Consider the following 22,376-nt stretch of genomic DNA (forward strand, 5'->3'; position numbering starts at 1 on the left):
TAACAATTACGACAACAAATTGAGTTATGATACACACTTTGAGATGATGGGATCATAATGTAACATGCATAAGGGTGGAAACTGGAAGTGGGCCCATATTTGGACCCCTATGCTGTGTGCATACACGTCTGATTTTCTGCTAAGTTATGAACCATCCAGAGTCATCTGGGGACAGGTCTGCCTTCTGTCCCCAGAGTCAGAATTAAATATGGAGAAGCAGCGTTTAGTTTCATGCATTTCAATGCAAGAAAACTGCAGGTCTGCTGCAACGCAAATCTTTTGCATCACGGCTGAAGACTTTTCTGTTTGATGCTATCTTTTATTAAATTAGGTAGCCTGATTGTTTATTTCTTACACTGCATTGTGACTTGTATTCTTGTATTTTATGCCTGTCTTATTATATTACTTTTTTTGATGAGAAGCACTTTGAATTGTCTTGTTGCTGAAATGTGCTTTATTAATAAAGCTGCCTTGCCATGCTTAAGGAGGTGAAAATAAATGCAGGGCAACAGATCCTGCACATGCATGGGCCCATAGTTTGTCTACTCACCTGCATACACACAGAAGAGCGCGATAGAGACATTTTGTAAAACAATGTCAGTTTGCATGTAACAGGACCAACATCTTTTTTTTGTATTTTAATGAATCAGTCTACCAATGGATCATGGTCTCGCGCAGGCTACTTCTCTTACCAATGCAGCGCACGTGCTCGAGCAGTTCGCGCAGGCCGGGAGCGCGCGTGGAGGCGGTCCGGGGCTGCCTCAGTTTTCTGTAATCGCTTTTCTGCTGCTGCTACCTCCAGTTAAATAGCTAGGACACGGGCGCGAGCAGACGGCCGTGTGAGGATATACTTTTTTCGGTACCTTGGGATTAACGACGCGGAATTGCAGCATCGACGGCCAGCCGCCAGGTAATATCGACACACGCATTTAGCCGCCCCTAGTAACGTTAGACACGCGAAAAGTAAGTAAATGTCCCGTAAAAAGTGTCGTTTTCCAGTGAAGAAGAAGAAGGAGGAGGAGGAGGAGGAGAAAAAGGGGGGGGGGGGTGTGGATGTGTGGGACGAGCCTCCCTTTGTGCCGAAGCAGGGTCACTGCTCTTCAACGTACAATGTGGACACTCCAGAAACGGCGAAGATCGAAACATATTCCTCCCGCTGCTCCGCTGGCCTTGCCGCTGACTGTCCTTCATCAGCCGCGCCATCGGCTGTTGTTTCGGACGAGTCCGACAGAAACGCCTTCTTCTATGCGTATTTTCACTGACTTTAAAACACCGGGGCCTGTTCTGCTTTTCCTTTTTTTACTCTTTTAAATAACCCCTCAACGGTAATGTAACGCACCCTACTCCCCGCCTCCTCCCCCACGGCCCTGTAACGTTAGCAACGTTAACGTTAGCGAGCTCCAAATAATGTTTATGGTCGCTTTTGTGGGACTGCTCGGTTTCACTCCCCCTGTCGACCCCTATTGTGTGTTTCCATCCCCATAAATGTTGACCTACCCGGTTGACTGAACAATGTAAGTGTTGTGGGATAACACACAAAACATCTGAACTTGTCTCCGGTGTTATTTTCGGGGAGTATAATGTCTCCGCATCGACCCTGGCATCTCAAGTGATCCGGGTACATTTTAGCCGCCTATCATTATCATGAAACGCCGCCCGGGGAAGGCGAGCTGTCCGCCACTTCACAAAATCGTTTTGATGTAACTTCTTACATACCGTATAGCTTATATCTGTCTGTCTTTATATTACAATTCAAGAGACAACATATCTATTTTAGATCTGTCTTTGTCGTCTGTAAAGGGGGTGTGAATTAACCGGGGCACTGCTCGTCTTCACGGATGGCCTCTTCATTTCCAAGTGAATTTTCTAATCTGTCCCCGATGAGATGTGTTACTTTCTGCCTGCAGTGCTATAAAGAGCTATTTTATTCATTTATTCGGTGATATCACTGACCCCAAACCACAACAACATCCAGTATGTTTAAAAAAAGAAGGGACAACCCTGACAAAGGGCAGAACTAGGTCTGTTTTATCAATCTAGGCCAGTAAAGCTGCTCACATAAAGTCTTACAAACAATTAGCCTGTAATATATAACCCCTAACCGATTATTATGTTCTTTTTTTTTACAAGGGGACCCCATCCATCTGTAATTCACAGCACTGTAGCCTTTGACAAATGTCTTTTTATTAGCTCATACTTAGCACATCTCTGCTCCGCTTTAACTGTCCTCCACATCCAGCTGTACGTTGATCACATTAAACCCATCTTGCTGTGGCTTCCCTCAACTCTACCCATTTTTCTAGATGCCACAGTTTGACATGATGTTGTCCAGAGTGGAAACTTGCCTTTCCTGCTAACAGGTTGTTGTGTGACATTTTCTTTCCAGGGCCCACGATGTCCAGCGAAGTGCAAAGACCAGACGACAGCCCCAGCACCAGCGGGGGAAGCTCAGATATTGAACAAAGGGAATCGGTACCACCTGAACAGGAGCGAGAGCAAGCACAGCCCAAAAAGAAGGAGACCAAGATCTCGAGTAAAACCGCTGCTAAACTTTCAACCAGTGCCAAGAGGTAAAGAAGAAGGGGGGAGAAGCTGGCTCTGGAGAGCGGCATTTACAAAGGGGTTGTTTGTTAAATTCAAGGCCTCTCCCCTTGTGCCCTGAGGGTGTGAAGTTATATAAAAAGACTAAAGTCCCACAGGCATTGTCATTTCAAACATCCACGCTATTCAGGGTGACACTAAACCCACTAAAGGAGGTAACGCTCACATCTCGTCACTCTAGTGTCGTTGCTGTCATTCGAAAGAGATATTCCCATTCCGGCCTGTTTGTTGGAATAGATTTGCCTCATGCTCTGCAGAGCTCTTGTCTCATACACCGCCAACACTTACCTCTACCAGTCTTACCACTTACTCCCAAAAACCCAGGCGACGACAGAATTATTATGCAACCCGTTGTGCAAAGGGTTGGCTGAGGTCGCTCAATCTTTTTATAACAGCCACTGATGTGAACATCTCCCTTTTGTACGTCTATGCTTTACTTAAAAGCAGCCTTTTTGAGATCCTTCAGCAATACAAGGCGCTGTAACATGGAGAGGCCTCACTGTTGTCTTAAGTTCTGTGCTTTTATTAACTTGTGTTTAGCAGCAGCGTTTGCACTCGGTTGCCCTTCACAGTCTGAATCATTTTGCACGGGTATCTGAAATTCTTAAAGCAGTCGTGTTTATCCTCACGCTGATGTTCCTTTTTAATTTTGTTTTGCACCACAGACTGATTACAATGAGAAAGATAACATCACATAAAAACTTTAAAATCTTTTTATACTATATCTAGGATGGAACGACAAACCCAGTTCTGTGGCTTTACTTAATTAATGTCCCTCACATGGACAACAAATAAGGTTTTTATGACAGCTGTAATGATATTTGGGGGGGTTGTTGTTGGCGGCCCATACCCTGGTAGGGGTGAAGGGCAATAAGGTAAGGTAAGGTAATGATATTTGGAATATATGAGATGTTCTCAGTAGCTATATGAGTGTTGGATACTATGTTGTTGGTCCAGGGGTTAAAGGTGGGATTAAAAGAAGTGGCCTCTAGCTCGAGTAAGAGTGTTTTCCCCATGTTGGCTGAGTCCTGCAGCGGCCCGGGTTCAAATCCAACCTGTGGCCATTTGCTGCTTGTCTTCCCCTCCATCTCTGTTCCCCTTTCATGTCTATCCACTGTTACTAAATGAAAAGCCCCAAAAATAATTACAAAAAAGGTGGGATTAAAAGCAGCATTTACCTCATCACAACCTCTAAACACACTGACTTCACCCACTACTGACTTGTCCATTGCTTCAGTTTTTTAACAATAAAATCCTTCTCTTCCAGGATTCAGAAAGAGCTTGCAGAAATAACACTAGACCCACCTCCGAACTGCAGGTAAGAAGAAGTTCTCTTTTCAAAGCATTAATGAGTGATGGACCAATAGGCAGAGACACGTTTCTTGTCTCTTAAAAACAAGCAAAGGCCAGGCTGCAATGCCCTGGCTTTTGTCTCGTTCCCTTAATGCCGTTGTTTGTGTTTTGTTTGTGATGGTAATCTCAGGTGAATTACAGAATCTGTAGCCTATTCTGACGTCGTCGTTGTTGTTGCTGCATAATGTACGCTGCAACCTCTGTTAAAAGCGCAGCTCTTTAGATCACAGTATTATGGTTTCACTGAAATGGTGGAAAATGAGCAGCAGTGTGACTTTAAAACGTGTTTCCATTCTCCTGTCTCCCCCCCCTCCCCCCCTTTGCTCTGCTGGGGATTTACCACAGACAATGGTTATTGTGTGCTACTGCCTCGGCTCTCATCCCTTTGAGGAAGAGATACGGTCGCGAGTGAGTGGCACACCACATGTGCATCAGTCTCTCTTGACATGACAAAAGGCAAGCCTTTGGAATGTAGCAGCTTTTATTAACTTAAATAACACAAAGCAACACTGTCGTTGATTATTCTGCTGTTTACTACAGCACAATAATTACTCCCCGAATCCACTACAAATTAAGGAAGAAAATGGAGGCCAGTCCTCGCCAAAATTGCGGACACTTTTGGGAGATGCTGATGTTTTCTGACCATTTTCGGATTGGCTGTATTTGTTCATAGGCACCCGCTTAAAATGATTAAGGAAAACAGCTTTTTTTGACTCATCTGGCGATTTGGAATTACTTCACCCGAGACAGCCTTGTTTATTGCATGAATTAATCACCCCCGCTGGGTCTCATCAGAACCCCGCCATCATTAACGATAAACATTGAGCTAACCTTTTCATTCCAGCTCACAGCCCAGTTTTGTTATTGTACCGGAGGCTACAAGAGATGTTGTTTTCCTCGAGGACTCTAATCTATTTCAACCCCCCCACACCTCCTCACATGAAGGATTTAGCTTGAGGACACGAGTAAGTCATTTGAAAGTAAAATAATCGCTAGCGGAAATTTCACAGTCATCGTCTTAGCGGGGAACTAGTTGCCTGGGAAACAATTAAGCTTCTTTAAGATAATCCTTTTTGGTGTGTGTGTGTTCGCTTTCTCTAAACTCCAAAATTATACTAAAATCTAATAATGTGTTTTCTGCGACGCACTCAAATAGATGAGACCTGTGTTAGCAATGCCGGGGGGGGGGCAGGCACATCAAACATAAACATTTCTCATGCAAACGATTACAGCACCATTTACATTCTCTCATGAATGAGAGCAATCGGTGGAGCGGGTGTGTCGTCGTTTGTATTCTACGCGCTCCCTGCTCCCGGCCAGGTTAGCCTGAAAGGTTATTCATTTCTTTCCCTGCGACAAATGGAGTCACAGACGGTTGGCCCCCTTCAGGAGGCAGAAGAGAGAGTTGTGGTAAAGAGATTCACTTCGGCACATTCAACTAACGCTGCGCTGGGGGGCCAGCTGATGTATGTCATCTCATCTGTATCTGGGCTGAGGAGCCCCTCCGAGTCCCTTGCCACTTTGTCCTGGTCAGAGAGAATTTGCCAAAAAAAATCTACCGTCTCCTTTGTATCATGTACAATCTCTTCAGTACCGCATTCAGGGATCTGTGTGCGTTTCTCTCTGCAAAATGGAGAGCTCTGCGTCGTGTCTTTGGGTGTAGATGTGTGCTAAGAGCCAGAATTGATCATTTAACGCCTCAGAAGTGTTGGGGATCTGATTTAGTGAAACATCTGTGGCAGGAGGTGTCGGTTGATGAAGTCCAATAAAACGCCCACGCCTTTTCTTCTAGCATCCCTCTAATGTTACCATGTTAACCCTCAGCTGGGTCTAATATCACGAAGTGTTGTTACAATAATCCGTCTGTCTTGTGAAATCCCACACTTACTAATGTTTCCTTGCTTTCTGTGGCTATGAGTCTGTCATTTTAATGCTTAAGTTGTTGAAAACTAAAAAAAGTCAATTTAGTGCAATGTCACTACTTGTAAAAAGCAAGCAAGTATTTAAATTTGTCTCCAAGCTTTATCTGGCTCTCAGCATTGTGACAGCTCGCGTGTCATCCTTGGCACTCGTCATGCATCAAACGAACAGGAACACGTTGAAGCCCAAGAGGATTTGACATGGCAATTATTCTCACTGTCATACACTTCAAGTATAATGTACAGGCAGCTTGTGCTTTCACACCTATTGATAGAAATGAAGCATCATCTGATGGGAAGAGTGTTTTCCTGTCCTGCAAGTTTCACAAATTGTGTAGTAATCTTACTGGGAATACAATTTGGATTAGATGCACTAAAAGAAAGACATGACACGGTCATTGGTGTTACTAAATAATTAAATTTGTGTTGACATCAAGTAAAAGCAAGTAAGAAGTCTCGTCAAAAACTGTAAACTGTACTATTTTTTTGGTCACCTTTTAATATTGTTTTTTTTACTAGTACATCCTCTGTGGAACAGTGTTACACTAAATGCCTGACATCAGGGCAGAAACTACCATTTATCCTCACAGTGAATTACTCGGCACAATTTTCCTGAAGCCCAAAGTGATGTCAAAGTCAATTTATTTATATAGCACGTTTAAAAAACAACTGGGTTACTTTACAGTGCTTTACAAGGTAAGAACAACAATTGAATACAGAGTACATCACACAAGCAAATAATAACCTTATAAAAGGTTTTGTTGTTGTTGTTTTTCAAATTGATGTCCTGAAAGGGCTTGTTTTGTCCAACCAACAGCCCAAAAAGCCAAAAATATTTAATACAATGATTATAAATCACAGAACAGCAGAGAATCCTCAGAATGTATTGAGAAGCTGGAATCAACGAATGTTTGGCTTTTTCTTTCTAGATTGAATGACTTCAATTTTTTTGAAAATACTTGGGTTTGAGCTTTAACTGCATTGGTTTATATATCATGTCCGTCCAAAACCTGAACCCTCCGACTTTGTCACATTTGTGCCCCAATCACATTGATCCACCGACGGCAACATTTCATGCTGAAATCTAAACAAAAACACGTTGACAATGTTAAAATACAAGCTAATGGTGTTGTACCTTGCTGTTCTTAACCATTATGAAGTTTCATGTGTTGATCTTCTTCTCACAGATGGCCAAACAGATACTCCCATTACAGCTACTACGGAGTGATGGCAGAACAATGTTCAGCTGCCTAAAACATAATAGTACACGTCAGGTTTTGGTTTCAACCCATCTGGATTCAAAGATTGAGTTCTTCAAACTGCTATTGTTCACTGACGTTCAGCAATCACAACAGAATAATCCATTGCAGAAGAGGCAGAGATAGCAATTTCTCATTCTGAGGCAGCTCCAATAGATTAAATGCAACACAGCCTCAAGTCACGGCACATTTTGAGTAACAAATTCACCCCCCTCCTCTGTCACATTAGCAAAAATAATTCTTTGAACTATAAGAAACGGAGGTAAAAGTAGATAAGGTTGAGCGGAGTTGATGTAGCAAGTCAACGAGTCAGTTACTAAACGTAACTACAGAATAGTCCCTGCATTGCTTTTGACATGTCAAACTGAACACTTTAACTTTAACAGAATTGGATCCTTATCAAAGCCAACTGACTGGTCGCTAAGCCACGCATGACGTCCTCACACAGGAGTGTACATTGATGCCGTTGGCAGATTTACCGCTCTAAATTCTTGATGATTTTTGGGGTCTTGATTATAGACCAAAGTATCCACTCATTTCTGGCGACCCTCAGTTTTCTGCCAGCTGAAATAACTGTCACAGGCAGATATTATAGCGGTAGATAGCTGGCTAATTATGTCGACGATAGCTCTGAGTTTCTCAAAAGCATTGAAACCAAATGGCTTTTTTCATCCATCTGACTTTTTTTAAAGCAAGAATCTTACTTAATAAGGGTTTTACATTATTGCATCAGCATTGTTCTTCTCTTGCAATGCAGAGCGAGTTAGTTATTATACTGCAAGTAAGAAAAGTAACAACAAGACATACGCGCGCACACACACTTTATACTAGAAAAGGCTACTGTCCACATCAATTGTGATCAATATCACACACATGTGCTCTTCAAATTTAGATTTCATGGACTAATGATTCTTTTTTTTTTTTTACTAATATCTTACACTGTTTGCAGGGCTTCACTATGTGGTGAAATCCAAAGCTTGACAGACCTGTTTACAGTGACTATTCTATAATTGGGCCATTGCTGTTAGGCAAATTGTCAGTTCTTTGTGCTGTTTAGAGTATCAGCTCCTCCTGTAGTACAGCTGTAATATTTGGCTTGTCTTTAAAACAAATAACCATCCTCGGTTCCTGTATTTTCCTGGTGTGATGCAATGACCCCATAATGCCCAAAACAGAGCCGTCACTCCCTGATGACATCATGCAAGCTGCAGGGAATGGCCTCTTCACGAAACACACACAGCTGTTCACTGCATCGCATGCTCGCTGGCTAAAAGCCTCGAGATGAATATGTATCTCCATCATCATCAAGACTCACCAAGAAATGAGGCTCTCTATACTGTAGGTTCTGACCCGTTATTCTCTTCTCGTAGATGGGACCGTCTTCATGTCTGTGACAGCTGCATATTAGTTTGTGTCATGCCACTGTGGGATCATGTGCCGGCGACACACCCAGCATCATTTGTCACAGCGTTACCATTAAGCACAGCAGGGATGGTTATTAATATTCATGAGGGGGTGAAGGGATGTGGGGGAGGGGGGGAGGGTGTGTTCCAAGCTGATCGCTGGGTTGTGCATGATTTATTGTGGGTAGGATCTTTGCAGTGTGCTGTCAATTGAATGCGAAGAAAACAAGCGAATGCTTTTTAGATGAATGCAACATTTGACCTCGAATGAATCAGCCGCCCTAATCGATGTCTTGTTGCATAATCGTCGCCTTTTGTAAAATATTGATCAATTATAGGCGCCCCATCTGTGTCTGACGCTCGCGTGTTCCTGACCTTTCAGTGAAGGTCTTGTCCATTGACCGCAAAAGCTAAGAGCCTTCATGAAGGCACCGTTTCACAATCCGAATCGCTTTGTTCACCAAGCAGAGCAAACAATAAGGGCTTTACTTGGAGGTGCTTGTGTTGAAGCACGTCCAACATTTTCATACGCACAAGGTGAGGTCTGAGGCTGATGAGGAAGTTTGTGCAAAATCGACCTTCAAAGTTAATAAAATGCTTGTGAAATAAACCTAATGAGTAAATAATATGGAAATGGAAACGAGGTGTTATAGAATTTACTCTTACTTTTTTCTCTTGTGTAGTATGGAAACAAAGAGGCTATGAGAGGGTTTAAAAACAAGTAATTACCAAAGTAAACATGACTGAATCCTTTTATTTTCTTACTGTTGGAATTTAAATAAAAACATTTGATTTAGGGCATTTAAGTATTTCGCCCTAAAACATAGCTGCAGATAAAGCTTCTCATTACCAATTGATTAAATAATTGTTTAGGCTATAAAATGTCAAACCGTGTCTGTTCTGTCTGACAAACAGTCCAGAATCCAAATATATTTAGTATACATTCAACGGAAAGGCAGTAAACCCCCACAATGGAGAAGCTGCTTAAAAAATGACTGAAAACAGTGGATTATCAAAATGATTGGCAGTAAATGTTCTGTCTATTTAATCGTTGCAGCTCCTAAAGTAGCAACAAGTATTCACTAGTGACTATACTTCACAAGTCACAAATCAAGAAGGTTGCTTATAACATTTATATTCTCACAACCTTCTTTTTTTTATTATTCTATAAAACTGAACATTGAAGGAGTAAAAGTCGGGTTGGTTAAGAATAAGGGGGGAACAGGGCCCATGCACAGCAATATAAAAAAGCAGCAAATAAACAGTATTAAGATTTCATTTTAATATTTGCACTAAATGTATTTTATCTAAGATGAATAAAGTGCCCTCAGAAAGGACCATAAGATGGAAAGAAATACTGTATGCTCTCTAAAAAAGGAGACGGATATTCTAGCATACAGATGGACAGTGCCAGACTGGGCTCGGCTGATTTGTAATGGTCCCCGTTCTTCTTGTGCCCCTATGAAACATCTGCTGAAAAATAATTTCCTTTCCGAGCAAACCAATCTGCCCGCATCGTATTTCTCCTCACACAAAGTTTTGAGTGGAAAATAAATATATGTGCTCCTATAGAGCGACGGCAGCATACGCTCTGCCAGGTGACGCCGGCCCGAGTTTAATTTATCCTTAATGCCTTCCACTGCCGTACTTGTTTGACAGCGAACACGATCTGCCTCGATTCATGTGTGTCATTGAATTCTCAATGTCCTCATTTGTGAGGTAGTTCTCTGGCAAACACTTGTCCGGGATGTTATTAATGGGTTTGTGGGGAAGCCGAGCAGGGTGCACGTCTTGTGGACATTTTGTGGTGGACTGTTGCCATTGCACTGCCGGTTTCACAGAAGCAGTTTAGGTCATTAAGAGTGACTGAATGGCAATCTGACATGAAAGCAAACGGAGGAATGTTTTGGCAAGCGGAGGAATACAGTAAGTCACAAGTAAACCATTTGCATGAGATCCCATTACTCCTGTCAGATCTCCAAACCTGATAGATTTCCCCCTGAAGTCACAAACCATAGCTCCTGCCACAACAGTGTAAAGTGTCTTAGTGACATATTTGCAGTTTGGAGGGGGGGCGAAATGTTAACACTCTCTACATGCTGCAAATGGTGAAATGAATAATAACCAGTGAAAAACATCCCAAAGGAAGGCACTTTTTTTCTGTGCCGATTTGTTTAACTCTCAGCTTAAAAATCCTGTTCCATTTCTCTTCCTGCAAACCTGAGGGCTAATATTATGTCAAGGCAACAGACTAACGGAGGATCAGGCTCCACAGCAGATCTGGCAGTTCAGCTTGCTCCAGTCACTAGGCTGACATTCTGGTAATAAGTCCATTCCCTCGACCACAGGGCCAAATGGCTACCCAGAGTGCTTTTGTGGAAGAAGTCTGAAGAGGCTCAATAGACTTTGGTGCAGGGCTGTGAAATTAGAAATATTAACATCAGAACTCTTGACCAATTTAGTTCATAAATTCCAAGAGGCTGCAGATTTGTCTCTGTTTTTAAGCAGTTTCCTTTCCTGAAGCAGTGTTCCTGTGAATCCCTGGATCCCTGCACATCAATTTGCGTGTTGGCAGAAATTCCAACTTGTGTTATTCAAGCAAAGCAAATATTTATAATTACCCCTCGACAAGACACACACACACACACACACACACACACTTCATACTAGAAGAAACTACCATCCATATCAATTGTGATCAATATCACACACAATGTGCACTTCAAAATTTTGTGGAACTAAAGCTTTTTTCTACTATTAGCTGTTGTGTAATCCTTCACCCCGTGTAAACTGCAATGCTTTGATGGTTAAAGTGATCTTTTTATGACTCATGGTGTTGTGCTCTTTTCCTTTATGCAGAGCCTGTGTGTTATGGTAATGATATATGCTCTGTATTATTCATTTTTAGCCAGAGGCAAACATTTGCACTGCATCAGACGCTGGCTGCATGTAGCAGCTCAGATGCAGAGAAGAAGAAAAAAAAATGCTTACAGCACCAAAAAACTCTGTTGTACTTCAGAAGCATCTTGCTAAAGTGAAATGGCTGAGGAAAATAAACAGATCCCCTGCTTTATTTTTCTAAACTTCCTGAGTGAAAGGCCAGTTCAAGTATTGTATGCTTCCTCAATTCAAAACAGACTGCTGCTTAGATTGATTCAGCCCAGCATGCAAGGTTGCCCTCATGTCAAAATAAAATTGTGCTATCCCCTTTGACTTGGAAAACATGCAACCACCTACTCAACCATTTCCCGTGTTGCTGGATAAACCGTCCGGTCAGTAATTGCAGTTGTCATTGTACACATGAACAATAAAAGGCTTGATTAAAAAAAAAAACATGTCATTTGAGACAATAAAGACAAGAGAGCAGAGAAAGGAGGTGTCACCTCGGCCGTTGAGCTGCACAGTAATTGGTCTTGGGGCTCTTTCACGGTCGGGGGGTGGAAGGGAGGAGATTGCTTCATTAAAGTTCCTCTTCTGATATCCGAGGCAGCCACACTGATAGAAAAGAAGCTCTTAACTGAATGAAGGTGCCATTAGGGGGAAAAAAAGGTGACCGTGGGGAACAAACTGGAATGGCAAATAATGCAGATAATGGCTTTATTTGAGCACGGAAGTATTCACAAGCTCCAAAACATACTGATTCACATTCAATTACTGGTTTACTTTCCTGTTTTATTTATCAGCCCCTTGGTGCAGTTCTTGGCTCAGGCAGCTATTTACCTGCTCCCGTAAACCGCTCGCTGTGTGACAGGCTGCTTTGGGAACACGCTGGTGTTGTGCTCTGTGGCATCACAGTGTTCAGTGTTGCCTTCCTCAGTAACATATTTGCATGATTTTTTTTTCTCACCTTTTTGTGTTCTAGTCTTTCTGATCTTTTAAACGTAACTTAATCTTAAAGTATCAAACAGCCTTGTTAGACTAGAAAGGTGGCTGTAAGATGGTTGCAGTTTCTCCTTTCACAGAGTAGCGGTGGTCAGCTTGGATTCACGCCGGTAACAGTGGATTCCTTCAGTTGCCGGTTTTTGTACTCTTTCTACTCATCCATATGCTCATTATGTTCCACACAGTTATACAAAACAATTACTAACTATACTGCTTTCACCTAGGTGGATCTGTGACAGCACTCTGTGGTGCTATTTGTCACAGGATCTAAATCCACCCAAACAGTCTTGTGGTTTGGAAATCAAGCTGTATCTGTATCAGCTGCAAAGCTAGTTTGATGGCAAAAAAGTTACTTTGAAAGCGTGTGAATGTTTCTCAACAGTTTTCTGAGAAAAGAGGTTTTACTTTGTGGTTGCATTTTGTAATGCCAGAAAATTCACAGATTACTTAATACAACCAGAAACCCTCACATGCCTGTTAACTGTAACACGGTTAGTTTAATAGAACTGGACATTGAGTGAGAAAACAAACATCCATCTCATATTCTTGAATTGTGAACAGCGAAGACTACTCTGACTTAACTGTTTCCAGTGTATACAGGCTGGTACTGGCAAGACAAGTCTTTGAAGGGTTACCAGGGTACTCGTTGGAGCTGCTTCTGTGACAGTAGCGAGACGACCAGGGGTGTCGCCCTGGGGGGGGCGGCACTGAGCACCCAGGGCCCTCATGTTAGGAGGGCCAATAAAGATGTTATAATGAATAGCTGTGGATGCGGGGCCCATAGAATATGCCTTTCTACAGGGCCCAGAATGTTGTGCTACGCCCCTGGAGACGACTCTGTTGTTTGTCTAAATGAAAGTTTCTGTTGGACTCTATTACTACCGCATACACTCATTTTAGGTTAAAAAGTTCCTGCTGTTTCCATACAACTGTGGTTTTTTACTCTTGCATTATTGTATAGTTGTCACTTTCATAGACAGGGCATTTTGCAGATTGTCTCCAATGCAAACGATAACCTTTATCTTGCAGCTTGTGAGCTGAGCTAATCTCTGCAAAAATCACTAACCAATCTTGTCACCCAGAGCCAATTCCCACAGACATCAGGGCTCAGGTTAAGAGAATGAAAGATGTAGTCATGAGATAGGACTGTGCCACTCACAGGTGAATTCATCCAACTGGATTATATTTACAGGCAGAAAAAAGGAGAAAAAAAAGGCTTTTCTTAGTTTCTTTTTGAATTGCATACATAATGTGTTGATGTAAAAACTTAAGTTTATTCTGTTTTTTATTGCAATCTGCACTGGAGTGTGGGCTAAATTCCCAAAATGAAAGTCAGTTTGGAAATCTAAGACAACCTTTTTTTTCCAAAAGAAACAAAGAAAAGTCTTCTTTTTTCTGTCTGTAAATATAATCAGTTTGGATGAATTCACCTGTGAGTGGCACAGTCCTGTCTCAAGACTACAACTCTTTCATTAACTTAACCTGATGTCTGTGGGACTTGGCTCTGGGTGACAAGATTGGTAAGTGATTTTTGCAGAGATTAGCTCAGCTCTCATGCTGCAAGATAAAGGTTATCGTTTGCATTGGCAACAATCTGCAGAATGCCCTGTCTGTGAAATAAGGCAATGTGGATGATTACGTGGCGCAGAGAGGACACCCTGGTCTCACATACTGCACTGTATCATGAGCAGGAAAGGTCATTCAATATATATGGAAATGATTACTGCTGTCTGTGATTATGGGGCACAGCTGGGATAGTTTTCAAGAACTAAGGAATGAAAGGTAAAAGTGATGAAGTAGGTCTGTGGTAAATGCTCCTTTTTATGTATGAAGATGAAGAAAAAAACATTTTCTTAATCCTCCTTTAATCTGAAAAACTGTCTCAGGGTTTCAAAGTGTCCAATCTATCTCAGCCTTGTGTGCACTGATGGGTCTTTGTCGAGGTGAGGCACTGAGCGAGGTCAGTGTGGGATGCAATTACTCGCTCCCTCACAGGTTCCACAAACACTGTGACTGAATCATGGTGACGCTACAAGCTGGTGTGGATGCTACATTTAGAATTTGAACGGTTGTTTCTAGACAAAATAAGAATAATCGCAAGTAGATGATCTGTGAGGGGAAGAAAACTCAAAGAAAGAGAGCAGAGGGAATCTGTGGTACAGCACTATTTTGGTGCTCTGTTGTGGAGGAGGCAGCCCAGCTGTCAAAGTGGGTTTTACATGAGTGTAATCTTGCAGGACAGGGCAGTGGCAAGACTCTTACTCCGCGCACCTTAATGCATCCCAGACCCCTTGAAACAAATGACCCAAATACTCACTGAATCAAGGCATTTGGCTGACAGGGCACTGCAGATGTCATGTTACTTACACCGAGGTTAGTATTATTGCAGCCTCAAACAAAGCCCATAAGCAGCACTGTTACACCAGTCAACGTCATGTTTTTGTGCTGAGCAGATCTGTCTGCTTGAAGAGAAGATTGCAGAGAGAGAGAGAGAGAGAGAGAGAGAATCTGACTGCCGCTCTATTTTAGGACTTTATGAGATTATCGGGGGTTTGTTCTTCTTAACGCCTTCATTGACTTAACATTAATTTTTAATTTTATTATTATTCAACGATAAGGACTTCAGAGTTGTGCATGACTAGTCGGAACCCTGAAGAAATGTTAGTTTGTAGTCGCTCTTGCAGAATTAAAATTCATATAATGTCTTTATTACCCAAAGATTACTGTGAATTGAATATGTCAGTTGCAGAGCATAATATTAACCCAGGTCAAGAAATCATCAGCTATTTAACTCCTGTCGTTAAGCGTGCATTAATTAAAGCCTGACGAGTGGGTTCTCATGCATGCACCTACTGATGCTACATATCTGCGGACTGATGATTTCCTCACCGCTCTCCTCTTCCAAAACGAATGGCCAAACGATAGACTGTCAGATCCTGAATGAGCTGGCCCTCAACCAGCTGCAACAAAGCACCACGGGAACGCCCGAGCCAGCGGGGGGAGGAGGTCTCCAAGCAACAGCCAGCGGTGGCATGCACATTGAGCTATTGACTTAGTCTTTATCCACAGCCCTTGTGCAGTTGTCAGATCCCCTACAGCAATCTCGCTGCTGAGCGAGGACCACTGCCATGCCCGCTCATCTCTATCTTTTCATCATCTCAAGTTATTATCGCCGCTGCAAACTCATCAGCCTCAAAAGGAATTGAGCATCTCTTTTTCAATGGAGATGTTTGGAAATGGAATAGTCGGCTGTCTTTTTTTACCCTAGTGTCAGGGAAGCTTTTGAATAGTGTATATGAATGGAAGTGTTACCTTGAGGTGTATTTGGCATAGAAATGTAAGTGCAGAGGGGGGGGGGGGGGGGGGATTGCCCAGAGCAAGATAAATAAGCTGTCTATGTGGTTCTGTCAATAGCAGGAAATGGAGAAAATAATGTTTGGAGAGTTGGAAAGGGAACACAACAAGTTCAGTTGATAATTTAGGTCAATCAGTCAGGCTCACACTGCCTAATTACAAGCCAAACCGGATGTGCCTGAAATGAACTAGTTTGTACAACACGTCGTCAACCACATCTGAGTATTTATAGCTGTTCTAAACGGCCAAACTCAAAGACTGGGTAAAAGGCCGGCCACATAGACAGGAGAGGGATGCCATACTCAGTCAAACAATGGGAAGAAAGGTGAAAATGTTTAGACAAGCTTTCCTGGAAGGCTTTCATGAAAAAAAAGTTGAATTCTTGCCTGCACAAATCTCATCTGCACACCTGGCCAATCACTGTCTGCAATGGGAGTGCTTGTCAGATTGAAGCATCCTGCTGCTTTGAGACGGCCCCTTTTAGCGGGCGTTCACACCAAACACGCAAGGTGCTGCATTGGTGGGGGGTTTGTTGCTTCAGGTAAAGGTGACACGAGTCATAATTCAGGAAGTCCAGGTTAAGTAACAGATCAATGAATTGGAAGGTGAATCAGATGCACCGCAGTTTTATAGAGTTCTGAGACAGGATTTTACAATTCTGGAAAGTTAGCACAGCGGCAACTATTTTGTCTTTGGTCAAGACAAAAGTAATCCACCAGAAGTGTGTGTTTTGCACACAATTGAGTGGCTACCGCAATCTCATGCTTAGCCAGGGTCAGCTTTTAGAGATAGTCCCATGTTTTTTGCACTTAGATCGACTTCAAGTAAATGGACTGCACTTGTTCTGAATGTGGCCTATTTGAAAAAGACAACTAATTGACAGTTGGGATCTCGGTCGACTGAAAATGATTTAATCTTTAGTTAGTAATTACATGAAAAGTAGTTTTTTAAGTGGTAAACTTGGGCGCCCGGATAGCTCAGTTGGTAGAGTGGGCGCCCATATATAGAGGTTTACTCCTTGTCGCAGCAGGCCCTGTACGACTCTGACCTGCCGCTCTGTCAAAAATAATGACTGAAAATGCCCCGAAAATAATCTCAAGTTGGTTGTTTATTGAACAGAAATTTATTTTAGCAACCTGACAACTTGGGCATGATTTTAACGATCTAAGGGCACGGCGTGAAGCGTCTGGCGATGGTGTGTTTAGGTTGTGTACGAATTTGCTAGTTTAACGGTGGAAATAGGGGTCTCGTGCGCCACGCGCATGATTCAGAAGGGTAATGCAAGTGCGGTAAACCAGCGTGTCACCTCCCATTCCCTTTTAAAAGCAAAGCGCGTTTGTACCACTGGCGCATTGCTATTATGATGGCCGATTTGCTGAGCAGGAATGAGAGACTTCCAGGAGAAGAAACTGATTTGCTTGTGCGTGAAGAGAAAACGTACGAGCAGATCAGATCATAATACTATTCACATTGTATTATTTATTTTTTTATCTTCTGCATGTTTGTCAAAGCTCATCCAATTCCAGCTATGGCATGATGGAAATATTGAATCCCTGTGCTCTGATTTAATTTCTGTTAAATAACACAACAGAAAAATGTAAGAACGGCTGAATATGACCACCAGTTCGTACTGCGGTTTGCCTTCACTTTATATTGTTATGACAGGCTTTCCAAGCACAAGTAACAGCTGGCTATCAAATATCAACATCTGTCTCTATGTGGCTATAAATCCTTGTATTTGGAGGTCATTTCCTGTACTTGGTTCAGATAGCGCTCTCTATCTGACCAAAATGCAACAAAGTTTGTTTGGAAGAGAAACACAAAACCTAGTCCTATAGATGGAGCATTGTTTGTGCCTGCCAAAACAAATGAATCCTATATTGTTAATACTCTCTACATGTTTAACGTGAACATGTCCTTAAACACCTTTATTTGACAGTTTGTACAGCAAGCCCACGCCATGTGTATGGTGGAAGTTATCAATTACTGCAGCATTAATTTAAGTATTAGGTTTACAAAGACAAGCACTCTATATGTGTCCCCTTCTTATGCACCAACAATGAGCAGCTTTATCCCTTTTACAGTCTTTGCTTTTGTTATTTATTTCCATTCTTCTTTGTGCCTGAAACAACACAAGTCCAGATTGGGGACGTCCTTATCGACTGTGGATTTTGAAGTAATTCCCTAGAGAAGAAGTAATCATAATTAGCTAATTAAAGAAGGCTTAAGAGAGGGGCGGTGTGAAAGAGTGGCAAAGTAAGTGGAAATGTGCAGTGTTCATACTGAAGGAGGAAGGTAATTTCTTATTTCTATTTATGGAGAATGATCTGTTTTTCAAGGGCATGCTTGTAGATAGATGCTGTTTTTAACAGTTTTCTGTTTGAGATTATTACACAGGAAATCTCTGTCTGAGATTATTGGTTTATATCTGAATAAAAGTGAATACAACAGCCTTGAGAGAAAGCAAACCCTGTAAGTCGGGCAGTTCCCATACACACATATGTAAGCACATCTGCCAGAAAGCTAAGGGTTGGCGTTAAACACCATCCCTGGTAATTATATGAAATCGGATGGATTGTTCATTGTCCCAGGCTTCGTGATCTGGACATTGTCTCGGTCTCCTTCTGGCTCTGTGCCAGCTCAGGGTCTTACCACAAACAACAGTGGGGGAGGGAGTTCTTAATATGGAAATGGCTTTAATTACTAGGCCTATACAACAGATGTGACCTCCATCCTCCGCGTCAGCGTAACTACTCATCTCATCAATGAAAACTGGCTTGAATATGAAATCCTTTAACACTGGTTGGTCGTTAATATCTCTCTTCTTATTATGTGAAAGACTGTCTTTGTTTTTACTGAACACTTAGTTACATGTTTAAACTGATTCTGGTGTGTGTCAGTGTGGTGTGTGTGTGTGTGTGTGTGTGTGTGTGTGTGTGTGTGTGTGTGCTTCAGTAACTCAACTCCCAATAGCAGGTAATCTAATCTTCCAATCACAATTTTTTTTGAAAGATAATCTAAATCCTGCTAAAATAGCCTTGAACTAAAAAAAAAACCTAAACCTCCACGGCTTCGGCATTCCCAAAATCTCAATCATTGACTTGTCAGAACCCAGAATTTACCCCCCCACCCCCCCAAATCTCTGTCAGCCCGCCGGCAGTTTGAACACCAGGCTGCCGGGTTCCAATGCGCTGTGCTGATTAACATATTAACAGGTCTTTTGTTTCAATTTTCTAGCGCTGGCCCCAAAGGAGATAACATCTATGAGTGGAGGTCAACCATCCTGGGACCCCCAGGCTCCGTGTACGAGGGAGGCGTCTTCTTCCTGGACATTGCCTTCACGCCAGACTACCCCTTCAAACCCCCCAAGGTCAGCCGCCTGTAGACATAACTGTTATCATATTTGGATGTTTGAGGAGCTGACCAAGTACCAACTTCCTGCACAGAGTGTGGCAAATATATCTGGGTCGTTTAATGATATTGAAAAGAGATTGCAATACACACACTGTATGATCATACATTTAATCAATCACAGACACACTTTATTTATTTACTTCAAATAGCAGAACTATTGCAGGTACACAACGCCATGTGGTCATTACCAACAGATACAGAGAAATCTTAGTATTGATTTGGTGTGTCTCTGGCCAGCAGATAAATAATTTCAGTATTAACTATATTATAGTCACTTTAACTTTGGCTTTTAGTATTTTTTCTATTAAAACACATTCATAATTATTTTGAGGAAGGGTTGCTGAAACTACAAAATTGCACATATTGTTCTGACGTGCACAGGCTGGCGGCTTTCCCATGAATATTAGGGTTACCAGAACACACTTTTATTATCTTAAATTATATGGGCCATGCTTTTTTTCTAGAAGCCCTGACCGGGAATCTGAGGGTTTGCCCTGCCTCGTGCCCTGTGTTTACTAGACTAGGCTCCTGCCACGAACCGTCTTTTATATTGACAATGTCAGCCATCAGTTGGAAGATGATGTTAGGGGGTCTCACTGGGTCTTTAGTTATTTTCACAGGCTCACACACCTGTTAACAAATCATGTCAGTTTTGGTTCAGGCATCTCTCTAATTATTCTCCCAACACACAAATAAGCCTTTAAATGAGTTAGAATATAGCCGGTTAGGGACTCTCTAAGACTCTCATTATCTTACATTATATGGGGCATGTTTTTTCTAGTAGCCCTGCGACAGACTTTATTTCAAAATCATTCTGTTTGTGTATGTTATTATTCTCCGGGGTGTGACAGGGAGTGATGAGAAAAATGCCGTGCAGACAGATTGCGCCAAGCTCAAGGTAATCCCCCTAAATAGACTACAATGGCTGATAAAGTTATGTAATTATTATTCAGCTTTTTGTCCAATGAACTTTGTTTCATCATAGCAAATGTTTCATGGCCCAGGACCGACTGCTCAGGGATTCTTCCCCCGAGCAGAAAATGAATGGAAAAAGAAGGGATAGATGGACTTTTTAATGCATGTTGACGACAGCGTGTGGGCAGAAAGTAAGATAGTAGAGCACATTAAATCACACTAATGTCATGGAAGTTCGGATTCAGCACTAAAGCTTTTTGACACTCTATAGAGCTTGGTTTGCACTTTGCTACGCTTTTCTTTTATGAAGAATTGTGATTTTCTTTCTTTTTTAGCTCACAATGGGGGTCATGTTCAATGCCCAGCGTCACCTTGTTTTTTTGTGTCTGCAGAGTACTTTAAGGATGTTGAGTGGATGTCATTATTTAACATGCAGACTGTCAGGGCCAATCTCCCTTTAGTTTGCAGTGCACCCTGTTACCCTTTCACTTGGCCTTCATTTTCTCTCCCCCCCCCTCTTTCTGTTATGGACACCCCTCCCCGTGCTCACTCACCCTCTTCTCTCACTCTTTCTCGCTCTTTGTGCTGTGTAACCACCAGCTCTGTGTTTGACAGCAGACTCAAACAAATCTACAGGCTTCGGCCCAGCTTTGTGTTGCCAGAGGGACTTGAGTGTTTCCGCCCCCTCCAATACCTCCTACCCCTCCAACACACTGCGATCTGCAGCCAAACCCCCCTGCGCACACACACACACACACACACACACACACACACACACACACACACACACACACACACACACACACACCCACCACCACCACACCCTTTGGCCTTTAGCTGCCTTACACTCCCTCACTATAGAAATGCTCCAGTAAAGCTAAATTGCTGAATGCACTCAGACCTCAAGCTTGGGAGTTTTAGACCCAGAATCCGACTCGCTTTTCTAAACTCTCAAGATTCTGAAAGAGAAACAAGAACTGACAAGTATGCCAGGTGGATTCGTTTCTCTTTCTGAACTCAGGCCAGAAGAGGAGCTTTGTGTCTACGAAGGTGGAGGGGTTAGTTATTTATAACGTCCTGCCCCTGTGTGATTTTTGGGAATGCCAAGGCTCATTAGAGGTTTCCTCTGGAGGGTCAGGAGGGCCAGATGTTGGTGATTGGAGCAGCGGGGGCAAACAGTGGTGTCAAGTGTCAGAACTAAACAGATGTCAAGCTCAAATGTGAGTTGAGGCAGACAACATAAACAATGGGAGGTTTTGTTGTTCAGGGTGCAGACCACAGTTCCAGCCTAAATCCAGGGAACTTTAGTGTACATGTTATGGGTCTCTGTTTGAAGCTGTTTGGTTCAGGAGGGTGTTCACTGTGACAGTAAAGGAATTCATTTGCACTTGGGTGCTGGGGTCCAATACTCAAAGAAGCAACATGACTGTTGTTGTGTGGTTTGGATTTTACATCCTGCTGCCCTCTGTTGGTCATTCTGATTTATTTAAATATCAGCAAGATCAGAAGTGTTACTCGATATTAGATGGGGTAAATGCTGTTTTCAAGCCGTCAAAAAACACAAATCTAAATAATATGTTTGAGTGACTAATAGAATACAGTCATTTTATACATCCTGTATATTTGTGCCTACATGCTTGTCCAGCAACGGTGACAAATAGTGTTAAATGGAGCAATCGAGAAGACCCATTACACTGATGCTGATGCATGAGAGAAGAGGAAGGTGAAAGGCTCGCAGCAGCTTTAACGTCCTCCATGTCTCGCCTTATTACTCCCAGTTATAACAAGCTTCTCAACCTGGCAGAATACGCTGCAGGTCTACTTCCTTTACTCCAGCTAAGCTAACATGCTCATATTTGAGATTATAGAATATCATAAGTCTTTCTTTTCTCTGCAGCTTTCTGTTTCCTGTGTGTAACAGGGATGTTGCTTGCTATACATCTGTGGAGTAGTGGTTTCTGACTGTTGGTGGTGGCAGTTACGAAATGAATTAAAAAGCCAATTTCCGTTATTCAATTTATTTGAAGTTTCTGAAAAGAACATCAGCAAATTTGTGTTAAAATGGGAACACGCTGTTATTTTAGTTGTTTCCTGGTTATTTATTATAAAGTGTTTATTGGCGTATAAATATTAGGGGTGTGAGTCTTCACTGGTGTCACGATTCATTACGATTATCCTGTCAGAGATTGGATTCAATTTATATCACAGTGCAACACGATGCGTCAGCTCCTCAATATAATTATATATTGCTACACGAGGTTCATTAACAAATTCAA

General features: G+C 42.2%; 1 protein-coding gene across 1 annotated transcript in view; it reads left to right on the top strand.

Annotated features, from left to right (window-relative positions):
- Positions 1 to 684: 684 nt before the first annotated feature.
- The window catches only part of LOC117946510 (ubiquitin-conjugating enzyme E2 E2), a 26,148-nt gene continuing 4,456 nt past the window's right edge, over positions 685 to 22,376 (top strand). Inside the window, exons 1-4 of the mRNA XM_034874705.1 lie at positions 685 to 910; positions 2,387 to 2,570; positions 3,869 to 3,919; positions 19,009 to 19,141. Of these exons, the coding sequence (XP_034730596.1) occupies positions 2,395 to 2,570; positions 3,869 to 3,919; positions 19,009 to 19,141 (360 nt within the window). The 5' untranslated portion in view covers positions 685 to 910; positions 2,387 to 2,394. The remainder of the gene's footprint in view (positions 911 to 2,386; positions 2,571 to 3,868; positions 3,920 to 19,008; positions 19,142 to 22,376) is intronic.

This window comes from Etheostoma cragini, chromosome 6 (genome assembly GCF_013103735.1).
Source record: "Etheostoma cragini isolate CJK2018 chromosome 6, CSU_Ecrag_1.0, whole genome shotgun sequence".
NCBI lineage: Eukaryota > Metazoa > Chordata > Actinopteri > Perciformes > Percidae > Etheostoma > Etheostoma cragini.